The following is a 21,159-nucleotide window of genomic DNA, read 5'->3' on the forward strand; positions in this document are numbered from 1 at the left end:
AAATTAAGTCAGTTCGTGGGAGACTGTTCTGCACGTAGCCTGAACTTTGAAAACGGCCCACTATAGTGGGCAGCGAACCAGGGAGGGGGGATCTCATTGAATCCTACCCCAGAAAGAATTGTCTTTGCTTCGCTGCAACTAAGAGCACCTTGTAGCATGTTAATGAATCACTTGCCATCACCACAGCTTTTGTGTTCTCTCTTCTCAATTTATGTGTTGGATCCCCAACCCTCAATGTGACTACCCTCGGTGACACATTTTATACTTTTAGTAATCAAGGTCAGACCAGGGGTTTTATGAGCAGGGCCTTGGTTCTAAAGGATTAGGACAGCCAAGTGCCTTCCTCCAAGGCTAGCTCTATCTCTCCCATTTTCTCTGAGAAAGCATCCTGTCAGGTGAAGAGGGTCTTCACCTGAACCACAACAGCTAGCTTCTTGACTCCGACTCACCTTTTGACACTTCCCAATCTCTGATATTTTGTCACAGTAGCAAAATACATGCATGCAATTGATTTACATTCTATTTTCCAAAATTAAGAGGCACAGATTCTTCATCTTCGTGTCCCCAAGTACCACTGTGCCTGACGCGGTGGCTCTCACCCGGCAGGGGTTTAATCATTACCTGTTCACAAAAAGAGTGATGAGCAAGTTATTGACGGAATTCGGACTGTTCCATTCTCCGAGAAACTGGGAGGCCGGACAGCTACGCACATGTACTTAGTCAGCCTGGGACGCAAATGGCGTTTCCAGGACCAGAGTTAATTGAAAGTGGACTGGGACCAAATACTATCTTCAGCCACAGACCATACAGAGTGGTCAATCTGTCAGTCAGGCCAATAGGGAGGCTGCTTCGTCTGATGTATGGGTTTTCCTTCTCTCTAATTAGGATCAGAGCTCTGCCAGTTCACATCTTCCTCCCTGTGTAATTTAACTGAGTCAGCCGGTAGACAGGACTCTCAGAGGAACCCCACTGCAAAGGCCGTGCGGGGTATCGCCACAAGCATTTGACTTATCGCAGCGACCTCACCGGGTTACACTGCCTCTGCCAGGGTCTGGGTCTCCTGAGTTTAAGAACTAAGTCTGTCGGCACAGCAGGCGCAGATCCATCTTGTAGCCTTTTCTCTAATTAATTCAGCTATGGGAGCTGATGCATGAAACCACCCTGCCGATCTATGGAATCCTCAGGGCACGGTCCCCGTGGCTGGTGTCCCGGTCTGTCTGGGCTCTCACATCCTTCCACTGCAGACGGATGTCTCTGAGGGTTACTTGGAGAATGTGGAGTATAAATGCAGAGCCGGGATACAAAAGCGCTTGAGCGCGTTAAGCTGGGCTAGCCTGGGAAAGCCATTCTTACTGCTAGTGTAACCCTCACAGTAACCCTGGGGGCACGGTGCTTTCCTCCCCACAGCCGGAAGCACTGGAAAGTTCTACTCAAGACTTCACTGAAGGAAAACCCAAACCAAATGAAAACAAACATCAGCTCTATTGGTATTTACGGCACAGGAATCTGGGGTGCAGAGATGAAATGGGAACCAGAGGCAAGCCCAGTGGCATCCTAGGGACACATTTTTCTAAGATTTTCTTCCCAGTCACCATTTTTCCTTCTTTAAAACAAACCCAAATGAAACAAGACAACACCTCCTGCCCTGTTATCATGTAGCCCAGGCTAGCCTCATTACTATGTAGCCAAGGATAACCTTGATTTTCTCATCTTCCTGTCTTAACCTTTTTAGTGCTGGGATTACAGGCATGTACCTAGCTTATGTAGAGCTTTGGGGGTTTCGAGCAGGTCGTGTAAGCACACCCATCAACACACACCAAGTCCTCTACCCTGACGTGTTTTATGTGTGATCTTCAAGGCTTAGGTGTGTCTGTCTTCGAGTTTCTAATCCTATTCAAGCTTGGGCCTCACTGTCTATTTATTTATTTATTTATTTATTTATTTATTTATTTATTTATTTATTTATTTAGCTTCACAGCTGACTCTTTAATTTTAGCAACGTGTCTCCTGTATATCTGAGTATTTGGTTGTTTCTGCACAGCTACCAGCAAAATTGGCCTAGAGTAACAGGCAAGTCAGTAATTAAAACAACCCGATTTCATCATTTTAAGATTTGAAGAAACTCAACTCTTCTGAGTCATAGGACCAATAAAAGCCAACACAAGAGGCGGTTTTCTGCCACCCTGGGAGTGGGGACTCTGTCCTTGTCATCTGTACCTGGGAGCAGAGGCTACTGCTTTCTCCCCATTTCCCCAGCCCTCATTTGCACTGTGGCATGTAGCCTTTGGTCAAATGTGGTGATCTGAGAGTTTATGTGTGTAGCCTCACTTTCAGAGTCCTGACCTTTGTGTTGACATTTGTACCCTGTGGTCTTGGGGCCTCAGATGCACTATAAGTTCAGCCCCCATCTCCTTCCCTCTGTCAGCATGAGGCCTTGTTGGTCAGCTAGCCTAGCCAACCAAGAGCTTTGGGTTTGCTGAAGTCTTGACTCAGAAAATAACCTGGAGAGTCATTAAGGAAGGCACTGCGTTGAACTTAACACACATATACATACAAGGGAGTGTGACTGCACACGTGTGTACAAACACACCTGTTACATACACTAATTGTTTGTTTTGATTTTTTAAAGGAGAAAACCATGGGAGGTATATGTCTTCTCCTATCTTGACACCTTGGAGTCCCAGGATGCTCTTTCATTCCTTCCCAAGTCTATAATAGCCCTGGTGACTCTAAGAGTTTTGTGTTTCCCCAGTTCACTCTCCACCTCGCCTGAGTTCTTCACTACCTCATACCTAGAAGATCATGCTTTTCTCTCCTAAGTCAGCCCCATACATCCCTTTTGCTCCTTCCTTGTTTTCCAGAGAGGTCTTTCTCCGACCCAGTTCTGCTTAGCTCTTTGTTAGTATAGTCAGCCAGCTGTTCTCCACAGTGTTCACGGTGAAGCATCTACTCTTAGCCAAGTTCTCAAGGCCAGATTGACTTCTCAGAGGATTAAACCTCTCATTCCAGAAGTGGAGTTGGAAGCATGTTCTTTTAACTACCTGATTCCTAAGACATGGATGAATACAGATATGTTGCGGTAAATATTTTTAAAGGTTCTGTTGCTACCACAGTTTCTGCATTTCAAAGGTCTGTTAGTTGATCCTGGACCAGAAGACAGAAGACTTGCCCTCACATGTTGCTAACAGGAGACTGTGCTGGTGGAGATTTGTCCCTACAACCTGTTTCAGTTCTGGAAGCGATACTAGGCTTCCTATGTTTATAGATATTTGGCCATTCTCAAATTTCTGACAGAGTTGAAGACTAATTTAGTTTTATAGCCTACCCAAGCTAATTAACTTTGAGAAAACATGGTCATTTAGAATATTTTCAAATGGTAATGGTTGTGCACAGCTTACATTTGAGGGAAAAAGCTTTTCTTTTTTTTAAATTAAACAGAAAGGATGAAGTGTAGGTTGATGTCTCTATGCAGGTGACTAGTTAGGTCAAGGAGATACATGATTGGATGGTAGAGAGTGAAGGAGGTGTGGCCTTTATTGAAGGAGGTGTGGCCTTTTAGAGCAAGTATGTCACTGTAGAGTTGAGACTTTGAGGTCTCATACATGTGCTCAAGTCTGGTCAGTGGAATCAGAGCCTCCTTCTGGCTGCCTTTAGGTCAAGATGTAGAACTCCCAGTTCCTCCTCCAGCACCGTGTCTGCCTACACAACGCCGTGCTTCCACCACGGTGAGAATGGACTTGCACCTCTGAACCTGTAAGCCAGTACCAACTAAATGTTTGCCTTTATGAGTTGCCTTGGTCATGGTGTTTCTTTATAGCAATAAACCCCTAAGATACTAGTAGTCCATCATTTAAAAACAGATGTTTGTCTCATATTTGTATCTTATATATGGCATTAAAACCTCAGCCCAAATCCTGTTACACCATCCTAGTCGGATGTCTGTAGCATCCCTTCTGTTCTGACTGTTTTGAGGGTGAGCCCTCTAGATTTTCCAAGGTAGTGGTTCTCAACCTGTGGGTTGCAACCACTTTGCATATCCAGATATCCTGCTTGTCAGATATTTATCATTACAATTCATAACAGTAGGGAAATTACAGTTATAAAATAGCAACATAATAATTGTATGGTTGGGGGTTGCCAGAGCACGAGGAACTGCATTAAAGGTCCACAGCACTCAGAAAGTTGAGAAGCATCGCTCCAAGGGTTCTTATATGGATCGGATGAGACCGTTGTTACACATTTTTTTCTTTTCTTTTTTCTTTTTTTTTTTTTTTACAGAAATAAAAGTCAGGATTGCTGAGTTGGAGTAAGAATGTCTGAAGGGGAAAGGTCTGGCTAGGTGTGTGATTTCATTTCTTCAACTCTTTAATGAAAATACTGGACGCTGCTAAAGCCAGGGACTGCTCTGGGCACTTGGGAGATGCAAGATCAAGTGAGGTGTGGATCCGTATTGAGAAGTGATGAGGAGCCAGGAAGGAAGAAAACAGGAACTACCAGTGACAAAAACATTTATGTTTCCCCAAAGATGTACAGTCTGTAACTCCCTATATGTTAAGCCAAAACTAATCTGGGATATTAGCCTAAGGGTGGATGGAAGGAGAGGCTGTAAGATAGGCTTCTGGAGGCTTTGTGAAGTGTGTGTTGGTTATATGGGCTATGATTATTTACCGATACATAACAAATAAGCACACACAGAATGTATATACTTGGCTATGTCCATCTATGCTTGAATTAAGTCTTAAAAACAGTAGGAATGAGCTGGAGAGATGGCTCAGTGGTTAAGAGCACTGACTGCTCTTCCAGAGGTCCTGAGTTCAAATCCTAGCAACCACATGGTGGCTCACAACCATCTGTAATGAGATCTGATGCCTTCTTCTGGTGTGTCTGAAGACAGCTACAGTGTACTTATATAGAATAAATGAATACATCTTAAAAAAAACAATAGGAATAATAGTGAAGAATATTTTTAGATTCTCTCTGTGTATGTGTGTGTGTGTGTGTGTACACACGTGCATGCTCACATGAGTGTGCACATAAGCACATGTATGTGCAGGTGCTCACTGCAGTCAGAAGAGGGCATTGGATCCTCCAGCACTAGAATTATAGCTGATGATAAACCTCTTGATGTAGAAGCATTCCACCAAGCTCCTGAAGGACAAGCAAATGCTCTTAGTGCAGAGCCATCTCACCAGCTCTCAGAATGTTTTTTATACAAATGCAAATTTATTCTGGACTTGGGACATTTTACAAGATAACTCAGCTGTGACTGGAACAATCTATCCCCATTTGTTTTCTCGGCAGTATTTAAATGGTGCTCAGGTCTGAATGTTTAGTGACTATAAAATAATTGAATTCTAAGTTAATCAACTATTCAACCAGGAGCAAACAGTAGGCATCTATTAAGCAACTTTGACACCATCTGTTAGGTTCTGTTGGAAGCCAGACTGGACCAAACCCCTACAGCGGTCTCCCTCAAGGGATTTCCTGTTTGGGAGAAGACCAAAGTGAGACATACAAAGCCCACCTCCAAGCAACCTAGGATCCTGGGGTTTGCTATGATTCTGAAAATGAAAAGAATTAAAAGTCACTCGGCTGGGAGAGAGCTATGGAGTAAACAACGTATTCAATTTCTATTCACCAGAATGAAATGTTGTTTGGTTTTACTTATTAAAAAATATATATCTTTAAAAAGAAAAGTGGGAGAGGGCTCTGGAGATGGCTTAGTTGGTAGTACAAGCCCCAGCCGCAGCCCCAGCCCCAGCCCCAGCCCCAGCCCCAGCCCCAGCCCCAGCCCCAGCCCCAGCCGCAGCCCTGACATCCACATAAAAACCCAGATGTGACGGCACATTCTTGTAATCTCAGCTCTGGGGAGACAGGGACAGCTGGGTTCCTAAGGCTCAGTGACCAGCCAGTTTAGCCTCATCAACAAGCTTGAGTATCCAGTGAGAGATCCTGTCTCAAAAAACAAGCTGAATAGCCTCTGAAGAACAACGCACAAGCATGAAGCAGAAACAAAGGCAAAGGAGCGACAGCTTCCGGCTTACTCTTTCCGGATTTGCTCAGCCTGCTTTCTAATGAAAGACCCTGCAGAGAGGAGACCCTCACTCAAGTCTCCGAATAACACAACCCCCCAAGAACTCACGAGAGACCGTCCTTACTGCAATTACATGACGTTTATTGATGAACCAGTGCACTGGGGCGAGACTCATATTCCACTCAGGAGTAGAGGAGTCTGACCTCGAGTGGCTGGGAGAAGGGGTTTTTTAAGGAAAAAAACCACAACCCAAGGTGGGAGGAAGTACGTCATTGGAAAACGCCAAAAATACCAGTGAAGAATGGCAAGGGAAAACACCCGGTTTCTCAAGATTGTTTATAAGGTGTTATTTTAACTTTTATGGTTTTATAGTCAGTCAGTTCCTGAAACAGAGTCACTGAACCTGCTATCCTACATTTTTGGCTCTACTCTACCTGCTAGGGGTCTTCTACTTTACCTGTTAGGGGGTCAGGATTTATCCTGGTCTTTCACTAACAGCACCCAGGACCATCTGCCTGGGGTGCCACCCACAATAGGCTGGACCCTCCCTTCATGTGTGTATGCATTCACACACACACACACTAGGTCCTCAGGGATGTAAGCTTGGAGGTAAAACAAGCGGAGAAAGAACTTCGGCATTGGCTGCAGGGAAGAGATGACAAGTACCACGAGTCTACAATGAGCAGTAACTATAACATAAATGCTGAAGCGGCCGTCAGGAACGTGTGGTAGGGGGCTTGTGAGATGTCTCAGTAGTTAAAGGGACTTGCTGCAGATCCTGAAGACCTGAGCTTCATGACCAGAACCCATATGGTGAAGGAGAGAACCGGCCTTCTTTATCCTCTTACCTCTAAGGGCCCTCGTTTCTCCAGCTCTTCTCAGTGACCACATCCATGAGCAGGCTCGTTGGTAAGAGGGTCACAGCCTCCACGGTCTCAGTGGTCCTTTCTTCATATGTTATGAGGACCTTCAGAGTCTTCCTGCTTCTCAGAAACTTGGGGTTTGGTCTGAATTTGGCTTTGTATTCTGAGAACAGACAATTATCATTGATAGAAGTGTCTTAGTTAGGTTTCTACTGCTGGGACAAGACACCATGACCTTAAACAACTTGGGGAGGAAAGGGTTTGTTTCAGTGTACATTTCCACATCACAGTCTGTTATGGAAAAAAGTCAAAGCAGGAACCGGGAGGCAGGAACCTGGAGGCAGGAACCTGGAGGCAGGAGCTGAAGCAAAGGCAATGGGAGAATACTGCTTACCAGCTTTCTCTCTCCTGGCTTGCTCAGACTGTAGGGGTGGCACCACCACAGTGGGACAAACCTTCCCACATTGATCAGTAATTTAGAAAATGTTCTTCAGGCCTGAAAAGATGGCTTATCAGTTAAAAGAACTGGCTGTTCTTTCAGAGGTTCTGTTTTCTGTTCCCAGCAACCACATGGGGGCTCAGAACCATGTGTAATGGGGTCTGATGCCCTCTTCTAGCATGCAGGCATACATGAACACAGATAGCACATGCTCAGTGGAAGTGTGGAGGTCTGACAACTGGTTCTCTCCTTCTACCTTGTGGGTTCTGCGGCTCAAACTCAGGCCTTGTTGCTGTACACATCACTCTATATATCATCTTGTCTTTCTCTGAAATTTTATAATGGAAACATTTTCATTCTTTTCCAGGTCAATCTTATCATTATTTATAAGATTATAAAATAGCATGCATTTACTGTAACCAGAGAAACAAAGCTTAGATCTGAAGAGAAGAATTTAGTAATTCCAGCCTCTCTGTGATGGTTCGCATATGCTTGTTCCAGCCTCTCTGTGATGGTTCGCATATGGTTGGCCCAGGGAGTGGCACTAGTAGAAGGTATGGCCTTGTTGGAGGAAGTGTGTCACTCTGGGGATGGGCTTGGAGACACTCCTCCTAGCTGCCTGAGGATGCTCAGTCTGTTTCTGGCTTCCTTTGGATGAAGATGTAGAGCTCTCAGCTCCTCCTGCACCATGCCTGCCTGGACGCTGCCATGCTCTTGTCTTGATGATAATGGACTGCACCTCTGAACCTGTAAGCCAGCCTCAATTAAATGTTTTTACTTATAAGACTTGCCTTGGTCATGGTGTCTGTTCACAGCAATAAAACCCTAACTAAGACACTCTCTCAACTCTCTTCCTATCCTCTTGAACTAATAACAATTGTGCAATAGTGTCATGTATAAAATTGTACATCTTCCATATTTCATGATCATCACATGCATACAAAATCCATCCACACACACACACACACACACACACACACACACACAAAATTCATATACACATACACACATACACACACACAAACATGTATATACACACACAATCCATATATATATACAAACATGTACACACACACAGGCACATGGGTGAGAAATGATTGCAGAAAAGGGATCTTCTTTAATAAAGTGAGAAAATGACTAAATAAAACAAGGTGCTCAGTTTTCTGTATCCAAAGATTCCATGGCTGAAGTGGAAATTTCTGGTTTCTTTGGAGACTGAGCTGTGTCATGTGATTTTTTTTTCTTCTGGAAACTGTCTTATGAGAGCATGTTCCTTCTGAAGCAGACATGTGGGAGGATGTTTTGCTGAGAACAGACATGTGGCATTTTTCTGGAAGCTTCCTGGGAAAGAGGCATGAGATGCTTTGCTAGAGTAGATGCTTTGGAGAACACATGATGCTTGGAGAGGGCATAAATATAACCCGACAGGTGATGCTGTGGCATTGGTTTACTTTGCCACTCTTTGCTGTTCTTCACTGGGCTTTGCTGATGATGCTGTATGATATTGGTTTGCCTTGCCATTCTTTGCTGGTTATTGTTTGTTGTGGCTTAAGGAGAGAAACCCATAAAGAACTTCTGGTGGTGTTCTGGCGGCTTCCTGCTGCTTCTACTGACTCGCGCTGATGGACAGAGCCTTGCAGTTTCTCCTGGATCGAACTGCTTTTGCTGATTTATGAGTGGTGTTTGTGAATGGATTGAGCTGCTGCTGCTGATTTGTGTGAACTGAACTTCTGATATCCTGACATTGCAGATTGGATTTGCTACAAAGGACTCTTTCTAAACAGATCCAAATCCTCCTTTGTCCTATTAACCTTTCTTTTCTACTACCTCTGGTGGGTAGTGGGCTAGAAAGGAGGTTAAAACATTTAAATACACTTTGTTGTAGTTATTTTTAATCCCAATCTGGGGTTTCCACCCTGCCTTTAATCATTCAGTTCCTGGATAAAAGACATACTGTGATGGTTTGAATATCTTGGGCCAGGGAGTGGCACTATTTGGAGATGTGGCTTTGTTGGAGTAGGTGTGTCACCGTGGGCGTGGGCTTTAATACCCTTGTCCTAGCTGCCTGGAAGCCAGTACTCTGCTTGCAGCCTTCAGATGAAGATGTAGAACTCTCAGCTCCTCCTGCACCAGATGCTTGCCTGGATGCTGCCATGTTCCTGCCTTGATGGTAATGAACTGAAATTCTGAACCTGTAAGCCAACCCCAATTAAATCTTGTTCTTATAAGAGTTGCCTTGGTCATGGTGTTTGCTCACAGCAGTAAAACCCTAACTAAGACACATATACAAACTTATATTTACAATAAGTCTTAATCAGCACAAGAGCTGGGAAGATGTCTACCCACTATGGAAGGGAAGAAGTTATTCTCACAAGTCAGCCTCTGATTTACACACATACACACACTTATAATTAAAATTTTTAAGTGTAAAAATAGAGAGTGTAATTTCCACTCATTGCATCAGCAAGGGCCCATGAGTCTCAGCAGCCTGGGGCAGGTAGGCAGGGACTCACCAGGAGCTCAGTATTTATTAAATGCTAAACACAAAGAAAGTCATGCTTCTATTGCTATGGTAATGGAGAATATGTAAGCACTTGTATTTATCCAGAAGCGCCAAATATATCACTCTCAAAGAGCTGAGAAGCCCCAGTTCAGCCTGTACAAGCTCAGAGCAGTGTAAGTGGCCAAGGCCATAAACAAGGAGATTCTCAAAGTATGGCCTCCCAGCTAAAATCTATAGTTAACGGGCACAGACAGGCATGCTTTCTGAGTGGGGAAGCCATCCAGCTTGGCTGTGGTTTTTGTATACTTCTACATGGTTGACTGGAAATAAACTGGAACAGTTTAGATTTTAATGGGAAAATTCTTTTCTCTTTAAAAAATATTTATTATATATAAGTATACTGTAGCTGTCTTCAGACACACCAGAAGAGGGCATCAGATCCCATCACAGATGGTTGTGAGCCTCCATGTGGTTGCTGGTATTTAAACTCAGGACCTCTGGAAGAGCAGTCAGTGCTCTTAACTACTGAGCCATCTCTCTTGCCTCCATGGGAAATTAATTATGGACCAGGTATTACATCCAAGTGCTTCACAGTGCCAGCTAAAATAATCTTGTTGCTCTGTACTTTGCTGATCTGGGGAGACCTCCTTGAAGAACACACTTCAAGGGCTACCATGATCCTTTGAATAAACTTGGTTCCCATAGGTTCGCAGAGAGTGGCACTATTGGGAGGTGTGGGTTGGAGTGGGTGTGGCCTGTTGGAGTAGGTGTGGTCTTATTGGAGTGGGTGTGGCCTTGTTGGATTAGATGTGGCCTTGTTGAAGGAAGTGTGTCACTGGGGATGGGCTTTGAGGTTTCAGAAGCTATTCACACACCTGGTGTTCAGGAATTTCCATGGGGCCCTTTGGCTAATATCTTGAATGGAAGTAACCCAATCCCAGCACTGGGATTTGAGGTTTGAAAATCCCACATCATTCTTGTTGGCTATCTTTCTTCCTCAGGGTTGTTGTCTCAGCATGTGAGTTCTTAGCTATTGCTCCAGCACCATGCCTGCCTGCCTGCCTGCCACATTCTCCACCATGCTGGTCATGGAGTAATCCTCTAAAACTATAAGCAAGTCCCAAATAAACCTTTTCCCCCATAAGTTTCCTTAGTAATGGTATCTTCTCACAGCAATAGAAAAATAGCTAAGACACAAATCACAAAATGGAAGTCATCACCAAGTTGTTAGGAGTAGCTTATTCTGTTTTGAAGTAGGGTGTACATGCAGGTTAGAGTCTTAGGTTGCTAGATGCATTGTCAGCAGAGCTGTGTGCACATAGCCCAAGCCAAGTGGAGTCCAGATTAAATTATTCCCTATGCTTGCTTGCACCAGAATGACTTCTTACTAGTCTGGATCAGGGGAAAGACTGATTTGATCCAGGTTTCCTAACCCTATGGGGAATCACTGAATTGTATCAACACGATCAACAAGATCAATTTCTATCTTTTAAAAAGATTTATTTATTTATTATGTATGAGTACACTGTAGCCACACAGTAGCTGTCTTCAGACACACCAGAAGAGGGCATTGGATCCCATTACAGATGGTTGTGAGCCACCATGTGGGTGCTGGGAATTGAACTCAGGACCTCTGTAAGGGCAGTCAGTGCTCTTAACCACTGAGCCATCTCTCTAGTCCAAATTCTAAATGTAAAGCAAAATCCAATCTTAGTAAGGTGTGGAATTGCTGCTGTTTATAGCTCCTGTTTTTTCTCTCTGTTTTTTTTTTTTCTAGAACTCTCTCCCATTTTTTTTCTTTCTATAAAGTACAGTGTACAACATTCCCACTCCCATATTCTTGGTCCCCAGGAGACAGGCTGCTCCACACCCTTCATCTCCTCCTTCAGTCTACTGTGGAATATCCGGTTTTTATGATGGTTGGCTGCCTCATCAGCTCTTTTCACCCCCACACTTTGTGACAGTTTGCTGTCCACAGTGACGGCAGCTAGTGCTATCTTAGCGGCAGTGGTCTTCCTCTGCTTCACTGAAGAGCTGTGGGAAGCTCTTATTGCTCTTCTGCAAGTGAATAGAACAATGGTTATGTACGCCGGCTTCCCGATGATGCCCGTTACCAGCTTCATCTCAGCTTATGTGGAGGCTTTCCGGGCAGGCCAAGGCTGTCATGGTTGGGCTCATAGGACCCCGAATTTCATAGTCTGTCTCAGTCTAGCTAGCAAGCCCACGACGGGTGAAACAGCGTGCAGTCTCAGCTGGGTGTTATGATGCACATCTATAATCAGAGTATCTCGGATGCTGAGGCAGGAGGACTGCCACTAGTTCCAGGCCACTTCTCTTTCAAAACCCAGACTGAAGGAAAACGACATAACAGAGGACAGAGTTAAAATTAATCTTTGTGAATCCGATTCCTAAGAGGGGCCTGGAAAGATGATCCAGCCGTTAAGAGCGCTTGTCTGAGAAGACCCAGGTTCAATCTCCAAAATCCATGTTGGGTGGTTCTAAGTGGATTCAACCCTGTGATATCTTAGGTATGCACACACACACACACACACACACACACACACACAACACACACCCTCATAACAACTTACGTATTTTCTGGAAATTAAGCTTAGCATTAAAAAATAGTTTAAAAGAGGACAGAAAATTGAGTCATAGTGGGGCTGGAAGGAATTAACAGGAGAAGTTTGGGGTATGAATGCACTTAAAATACGCTGTATGGAATTTCCAATGAATTAATAAAGATATTTAAAAATGCTTCTAGTTATAAGTAGTAAATACTAATGCATGACTCTTAGATGTATCCTTATTTGGTAAACAATTCCAAATATTAGGTTTGTTGTTGTTTTGTTTGAGGCCAGGCTTCCCTACATAGCACTGGCTGTTCTAGAATTTGTTGTGTAGATCAGGCTAGCCCCAGGGTGTGGCCACCTTCCAGCACCATCACACTCAGCTCCACACGTCACTTTATGATCACCATGTTATTGTGCCTCCCGCTTATCTGCAGAGAGGGCTTGAACCTCGCACTCCCCCTGCTCCCTTCTTACAGACTAGCCTCAGTTCCTTTTCTTCACATTATTTCTTGAGAATAAAAGAATCCAATATTCCAGGCCACTGAACTGAAAAGTAATCTGCTGGGAATGAGTTAGGATAGCCTTCGGTCCTTCGTGATTGACACTCAGAGTGGCTGGCTCATAAACCATCCAAGGGCATCAGGATCCCAGAGGAGGGCTCAGGACAGGCTGAAGGCCTCTGAGCCGGGCTGCTCTGTTACACTCTTCATCTAAAGGATAACACTGAACAAAGGGAGAACGGAACCAAAGGCGTCAGCACACTCTGACTCTCAGGTTTTAAAATTATGACATGTATTTGCTTTTTGTTAAACAAAGTATGTAAGTAAATGTCAAGTCGATTGCTTAAAGCTGGACGCAAAGTAATTCCATCACTTGTGAAGCTGAGGCAGGAGGACTGCCACCAGTCCCAGGCTAGCCTGAGCTACAGTCTAGTAACACCAGGAAAAAAATGGTTTCCCAAGACACTGATTGCAGGAATGACTAGAGACCCTGAGCAGGCATTTTCAGATAATGACGTTTGTCCTCTGAGGCGATATCAATTTCAGATGAGCTATTGTTAATGACACGTTTGACTCTGTAAATACTTACTGAAAACCTAAGTGTCGGGTACTTTATCGTAGCCTCGAGACTCAAAACCAGACAGAAACACCTTCCTTCAGCAGTTTTCAATCTGGAGAAGGGGCAAGAAGAGTCAAATACTGATTTAAAAAAAAAAAAAAAAAAAAAAGGAAAAGAAAAAAAATTGCATTGGAGAGGTTTGGCGCTACTACTGGGACCAGCACTCAAAGGGACAGATATTCAGTGGCATTGAAGGACCCTGGGGGCTTTCGCCAGCCTTACACCCACCGCCTCAGGTCAAGGCTAGGCCAAGTCCCATTCTTGAGAGAAGCCAGAACCCACAGTTCTCTCACTTTGCATCTTAGATTCCTTGAGACCTCATAGGGGTTCTGACTTTTCTGAAAATGCACCAAATGTGAGTCTTAACTCCCAGGAAACCCCACAATTGAGGCACAAGAACGAAGTTCAATGCAGATGCAAGAGGTTTATTTTCCAGCGCATTGGGGTCAACCCTACTCTCCTCATGGCGAGTGACTGGAAAGTGAGCCTGAATGGCTATAACAAGCAGTTTTTATTCATTTTAGGGGTACAGGTTACATCAGCAAGGTTACAGTTTAAACGTATTGGCTAAGCATATTGACCTTTGAATCTATTGGCTAGCAAGCATATGACACGCTTTTGAACACTATCTGAGACCAGAGGGTGAAGTGACTATCAGTCAGTACATTCTGCAATTTTTCTAGAATGTTCCTGCTCCTCCTGAGAACTGTGGGTGGAGAATGAAACTTGGCTTGGCCCTGACCCAAGGCAGGAAGCTGGTACTTGGCCTAGTCTTGACCTGAGGCGGTGGGTGTAAGGCTGGAAAAAGCCTCTAGGATCCTTTAGTACAAAGTAATTCATCTCTCCTCCCCTGGAGCTTTTAATTCTGACCAAGACTCATTTTGTTCTAGTGGGGCCTTTTGTATAGATCCAGTCAAAGTTTATTGCTTCAGTTTGAAAGAGAATGATTTCAGGTTATTATCCAATGCAATGAGCCTTTATTCCACAGGTATACTACGGAACAGGCAGTGGTTCAGTCATAGCTGTAAATAAAATTACTATGTGCCTCCATAGGACAGGTATTATGACTAAACGTTAATATTTATATAAAGCAATTAACTAGGCACATAGTGTTTTTATTATGCCTTATATTAAAAATTTGGTGGGTGTTGGGTGCATTTGTTAGTATAAAGGCCCAAGGTCCCCAAGCTCACTGATTTGGTTAGGCTAGCTTAGCTGGCCAAGGTGCTTCAGCAATTCTACTTTTAGTGCAGAGGTCACACTGGCCTTTCACTGTGTCGTGGTGATTTGAACTCAGGCCCTTGATGTGCAGCAGACACTTTACTGAGTCATCTCTCTTGCCCATTGCAAATATTTGCTGCTCCTCCATGCCATGTCTGGTGAGCTGAGAACTCATAGGGAAGGAGGAGGTGAAGAGGCTCCTTGGAGATCCTTTCCAGAGGCCTGTGAGGTCAAAGCAATTTTCTATTTTAAAGACAGGGTCTTACTATGTAGCCCTATCTGACTGTAGACCAGGCTGGTTTCACAGAGCTCTATGTGCTTCTACTAGAGTGCTTAAAGGTGTGTACCACCACACCCGGTCAAAGCTATCTTGTTAATAGCCAGAGGTCACCCCCATTCTCCCTAGAAGGTATAGTGGAATTCCTTGTTACTATGCACAAACAGATAGCAATATCGTTCAGAAGCAGCTAGACGATCCGGTTGTTTTCCTAAGGGAGACATCAACTTTTTCTTATCAATTTTTGCTTTTGAAAAGTTACTTGTCATGACAGTGCTTTGGTAACCCCACATACTAGTATTTTAAAACGTAAAAATGTGCAATTAATTTGATATTTCCTACAGAAACACACTTTTTTTTTTTTTTTTTTGAGTAAGGAGATCAGTGCTCTGATGCAACCCATGTTTGAACAACCACAGACACACTGTGGGTTTTTGTTGTTGTTGTTTTGCTTTTTGAGCAAGGTGATCTGTTTGATCCGTTTGAACAACCAGACACCACAGCTTGCTCTCTAGGTCCGCTGGCCTTTTTTGTAGTGGTTTCCTCCCATTGGACTGCACTTCCAATTCTGCCCGTCAAACATCGCATTCCAGCTAAAACGTGATCCTCGGCGTTGGTGTGGCGCAGCGCGGCACCGCGTAGTGAGGACAACCGCTGGTTCCCCTCAAGTCGACCTATTGATTAAACTCTGAGAGCCTAAAGAGGCTCCCCGGGAGCATCGGACTTCCGGCTCCGCCAGGCCACGCCTGGCCGCTTACAGGCTACACGGACGCCGGAGCCGGAGGGGGCGTTTCTGGCGCGCCCCGCCTTGTAAGGGTGGAGCCACGCCCACACAGGGAGGCGTGGTCTCCCAGCGGCGCGGGAAAGGGGCCGGAGTCGCGTGCGCGCGCAACACGTTTAGCGAGAGGATGGCGGCAGCGGCGGCTGCCGGGAGCGGGACGCCCAGAGAGGAGGAGGCTCCGGGAGGGGAGGCCGCAGTTTCGCAGGCCCAAGCCCCGACGAGTGCACCCGGGGGCGCTCGCCTCTCGAGGCTGCCTCTGGCGAGAGTAAAGGCCTTGGTGAAGGCCGACCCTGACGTAACGCTGGCGGGACAGGAGGCCATCTTTATTCTGGCGCGTGCCGCGGTGCGGCGGGAAAGCGAGGGCGCCTGGGTGGGGAAGGGGCGTGGCTTCGCGGGGGCGTGGCTGGCCCTGGTGTGCTGACCTGACTTGTCTGAGATCTAGGAAGGCCTCTGTAGGCCCCATTTCAGTTTGTTAATCACTCCTCTTCTCCAGGGCTCGAGCAACCCCCGTCTCCCCGGGCTTACACAGAACTTGAAGGGGCCCTAGTGAATGAGTGGGGTGGATTTATAAATATTAGATCTGTGGAAAGGGATAGCCGAAGTGTTTTTTGTGAACTTTAGTACAATCTTCTAGAACTTTTCCTTTTTTGGTAGAGTTGACCCCTTCACCCTTCTTGCCCACGTCTACACAGAATTGCTCACCTCAGTGGGTTAGAATCCACTAATCTGCTCTGCTTGTTTCTCAGGAGCTGTTTGTGGAGACTATTGCAAAAGATGCCTACTGCTGTGCTCAACAAGGAAAGAGGAAAACTCTCCAGAGGAGAGATTTGGGTAGAGTCACTGTGGTACCTCAGGGTGGGCAGGGGACTATGGGCTGGGCTTTCTTATAGCTGGTTCACAAGGCGTCACTGAAGCAAGGGGACATTTGGTTTTTGATTTATTTGTCTAGCTGGGAATCCTTGCACGTGTGTTAGCCTTTAGAGACTGTATCTCTCATTCCCTTCTATGCTGCCAAACTCTTTTTTCTAGTTTCTTTAGAGTAGAGAGAAAAGTGAATTTATGAATGAGACAGGATTGTAGGTCTTACTGAACAGCATTGTCGTGGGCTTTTGTGGCAAAATGTTTAAAAGAATTAATAGTGTAAAAATGGATCTTAGGACATCAGGGATATTGTTTATAAATGGTGTCATTTGTATAAAACTCCATGTTGGTTATATGTGGATGTTTTGGGTCTGATGTCCAAAGGGCTAATCAGTTATCCTTTTACCTTGTATTTCAGATAATGCAATAGAAGCTGTGGATGAATTCGCTTTTCTAGAAGGTGAGTTCACTCTCAGCACAGACTGTTTCTCTGTTGATATGTGAACGTCAAACCTCATGAAACCTGATAAAAACAGACATGTGGTTCTCCTTCGCACACATGACAGTGAATCTCTCTGCTTCCTATTTTGATAAAAGAACATTTTCCATTCGTGGGAATTAGAAATTCTAAACAGAAATTGCAAGCTTAAAAGAAGAGGGAGTATAAAAAATACCAGTAGAATTGGGTTTAGATTTTGAATCCTACTTAAATCTTCATCCCTAAATGTCAATATTGCTCCCTTATACTGTATAGAATTAGAAACAGCTTGTAACTTTTAAAAAGATTCATTTTTATGTATGTGTATGTGTGCTTGTATATGCCAAATGTATGAAGGTGCCCATGGGAGCCAGAAGAGTAGTGTAAGCTGCTAAACCTGGGTGCTGTGAACAGGTCTTCTGGAAGAGCAGCAAGCACTTTTTTTGTTTTGTTTGAGACAAGGGTTTCTCTGTGTAGCCCTGGCTGTCCTGGAATTCACTCTGTAGACCAACCTTGAATTCACAGAGATCCAAGATCCACTTATGTCTGTCTTCTGAGTGCTGGGATTTTTTTTTTTTTAAAGATTCATTTATTTCATGTCGCTGTCTTCAGACACACCAGACGAGGGCATCGGATCCCATTACAGATGGTTGTGAGCCACCATGTGGTTGCTGGGAATTGAACTCAGGACCTCTGGAAGAACAGTTAGTGCTCTTAACCGCTGAGCCATCTCTGCAACCCCGAGTGCTGGGGTTTAAGGCTGGGATTTAAGGTGTATGCTACAAGTGCCCGCTGAGCAGCAAGCGCTCGTAACCACTGAGTCATCGCTCCACCCTCAGTTCCTAACTTTAAAGACAGGGTCTCATGTAGCTCAGGCTGGTCTTGAGCTCTCACTGTGTAGCTGAGAGTGACCTTGAATTCCTTTTCTGTCTTCCTCACTTCCCCAAATGCTAGTAATAACAGAGATAATAAGTAAATAAATAAATGGGCGTATGCTACCTCGCCTGGCTCTGAACTCTCTTCACTCTCTTCTGTTCCTCTGGCAGCGCTGCCAATGCACCCTTTACATGTTCTCATGGGACACATTTTAAGAAATCTCCCCCATGTTTGCTTCAAGTCTAGACTCTTGAGTACTATCTCTTTGGTTGTAGATCTTTGTTTTTTCACCTATTTGTCTTAAAAATAACTTGAATTAGTGGCCCAACTTGCTTTATAGCTCAGCATATGGTCATTGTTGGTGGGCGTTCTTTATATACTTGAAGAGAAAGTATTCTGTTTTTGCTTACTTATTTTATCAGTTGCTGAGTTAGGAACTGCCTGTTAAGTTCTCCTACCACAGCTGCAGATGATTTTCACTTAAATTTCTGATTCTGTTTATTTTGTAAGACCATGTAGTCAGGTATGTAAAAGCTGAATGTTATGTTGTTTGTGACCACCTAGGTGATTTATAGGTTGATGATTGTTATTTCTAGTGATTTTGAGACTCCCGACTCCCATTTAAAAGGAGGGTGTTAGATCTTCCCATTTGGACAGACTGCAGTTTGAGTCTTTCCTCCCTCAGCCTGCCAAGCAGCCCCTCTCAGCCCCTCTCAGATCGGCACATGCCTTCAGGGCCACCATAGCTTTGGAGGTTGGCCTTACTTTGTGACTTTGCCCTCTCTAGTATGTAGATTTGACTTTTAAGATGATTTTCAGTTATTGAGAAATTTTATTTAATATGTTTCCTTTATTTCTTGCTCTAAACAGAGACTTGCCGTGGTCAGAAGCAGAAGTAGCCATGAGTAGTGGCTCATGCCTGTGAATGCCAGTCCCTGGGACACTGAGGCAGTAGGGTTTTAAGATTGAAGCCAGTCTATGCTACAAAGGGGACTCCAGCCCAGTTTGGCTAGTGACATACTGCCTTAACCAACAACAGAAAACCCCAAAGAAAGTTTTATATATATATTTAGTTAGAAGTATTACTGGTTTGGTTTTTGTAATGTTTATTACCCCGACTTAAGCTATTATAGGGTTAAAAATTAACTTTGGCCTCTCCTCTTACTATGACGGTTTCTTCAGTACAGTGCTTTTCCTTTTGTGTGAACATAAAATGAGGCTGTTTTCCAAAACACTGAGTGTCTGTAAAGTGCTGGTTGTTGCTTTGCAGCTTCTCTTCCGGGTAAAGAGGGACAGATGTCAGTCATGCTGAGACCCCACAGGCCAAATTGCAGAAAGCTTCCTGGAGTGTGGCTGCCAGAGGCTGCTCTGGTTTTCCGTAGGCTATTTGGTTCTTGGAAGAAAGTCCTGTGATTTTTTTTTTTTTCCTCCTCTGTGTGTGTTTGAATCTGTGGCTGCTGCATGTGGGAGGGTTGTAAGAGGCACGAGGTGAGGGAAGCCTGTGTCCTGTGGATCATTAACTCCTTTCCTTTCCCTTCTTTATCTGTCAGTGCAGGTAACTGGGTCTAGGACAGTGGTTCTTAACCTTCTGAATGCTGTGACCCTTTAATACAGCTCTTCATGCTGTGGTGACCCAAATTATAAGATTATTTTATTGCTACTTCATAACTGTAATTTTGCTGCTCTTACGAATTGTAATGTAAATGCTTTTGGAAATAGAGGCTGCTAAAGGGGAGAGCCACTGGTCTAGTGGCTTCTGCTGGTTGTCCTGGGGTGGAAGATGGCTTCTCTCTTGCACTCCCATCTGCATCTGGCTCAAGGATTCTTTGCTCTGTTTATGAACATGCTCAGTGAGATGTTGATAAGTCATTGTTGTTGGAATTGCCCAACTGCTAGTGGATCTTTGTTCTGTGTTGTGGATTTTGCCTTTTAAAAAGCGTTTTCTCTTTGGAACAGAATCTTGGAGGGCATATAGACTTGTGAGCTCAGGTGCCCAAACTTAACCAAGACTTTCTGAGAAGAGAATAGTGGGACTGGAGAGATGGATGAGTAACTGAGACTATACTGTAGCAGAGGATCCAAGTTCAGTTCCAGCACTCATAGCCTGCTTCCTGGAACTCCAGCTTCAGGGGGATCTGATGCCCTCTTCTGGTCTATATGAGTATTGTACACACACACTGACAAGTATACATTAAAAAAAAAAGTTTTTAAGGTTATAACTGCTCTGCTCACAGAGCCCGTCCCTTTTTGAATGTTCATTGAGTTCTTTAGCTCTCTTCCAACTCTACTTCTAATTCTGTGCATTGGTAGGGCCAGTTCCCAATACCTCATCTAGTGACATCTCCCCATGGGCCTCAGATTGCAACAGCTGGTACCAGCAAGGTCCTGTGTGCTTTAACTTTGCCCAGTTTCTGACACTACCCCAGACTGAGACACATTCTTATACGTTGCTCTTTCTGTTTTTAGGCACTTTGGATTGATGGAGGAGCTGGATGATTTTTGTGAGCCTTCGCTGCACCTGTCATCTTCCCTCTGTAAGCCTCAGCTTTGGAGGATCTGCACACCTACGCGATCTTGTTCTCCCTGTACCCAAGTTGGATGAAGCAGACATCCCTTGGATAACATTCTCCACAAAGTCTTCCATTACTTGCGTCTGTCTTCCAATTCAGGCCTGGATGTAGCTGATGCTGTTTGGGGCAGAGATGAAAGGACCATTCTGCATAGGTGGTTTAATTTATCACAGAGGACTAGAATAAAGGTCTTTGGTCAGCTTCCTTCCCGTGTTTTATATTTCCTCTGCTCTTGCCCCGTGACTGGGAACCCATGTGATCAGGCACAGACCTTCCTCATCTTTCAACCAACCATCCCAAGTCAAGTCTATATTAACTTTGTTCTTTTTCAGCATGCCATTGGAATGTGGGTTGGTAATATATGGGATACCGCTTCTCCTTAGGAGTCAAATTGATGAGGTCCCAACAGTTTTCTAGAAGTATAATTCATGTGTCATATTCAATTCAAACAGTAAAGTTCAGTGGCTTTTTTGAATACTCATAGGTATAATTAGTGAGATTTTGAACATTTTCCTCTGAATGGATTCACATGAGTCTTGTGTATGACAAAATTTAGATAATGTT

General features: G+C 44.3%; 1 protein-coding gene across 1 annotated transcript; it reads left to right on the forward strand.

Annotated features, from left to right (window-relative positions):
• Positions 1-15,920: 15,920 nt before the first annotated feature.
• Positions 15,921-20,799, forward strand: POLE4 (DNA polymerase epsilon 4, accessory subunit). The gene is made up of 4 exons (XM_080932541.1): positions 15,921-16,153; positions 16,557-16,641; positions 17,090-17,131; positions 20,492-20,799. Exons 1-4 carry the CDS (start codon positions 15,938-15,940, stop codon positions 20,503-20,505), a joined length of 357 nt encoding a protein of 118 aa, XP_080788667.1. The 5' UTR covers positions 15,921-15,937; the 3' UTR covers positions 20,506-20,799.
• Positions 20,800-21,159: the final 360 nt, after the last annotated feature.

Source organism: Micromys minutus, assembly GCF_963924665.1.
Source record: "Micromys minutus genome assembly, chromosome: 18".
Classification (NCBI taxonomy): domain Eukaryota; kingdom Metazoa; phylum Chordata; class Mammalia; order Rodentia; family Muridae; genus Micromys; species Micromys minutus.

Coding starts and splice junctions, on each gene's coding strand:
- POLE4 (XM_080932541.1), top strand. CDS start 15,938: ATGGCGGCAGCGGCGGCTGCCGGGAGCGGGACGCCCAGAGAGGAGGAG. Junction 16,154..16,556: donor TTATTCTGGCGCGTGCCGCG/GTGCGGCGGGAA, acceptor CTTGTTTCTCAG/GAGCTGTTTGTGGAGACTAT. Junction 16,642..17,089: donor TCTCCAGAGGAGAGATTTGG/GTAGAGTCACTG, acceptor CTTGTATTTCAG/ATAATGCAATAGAAGCTGTG.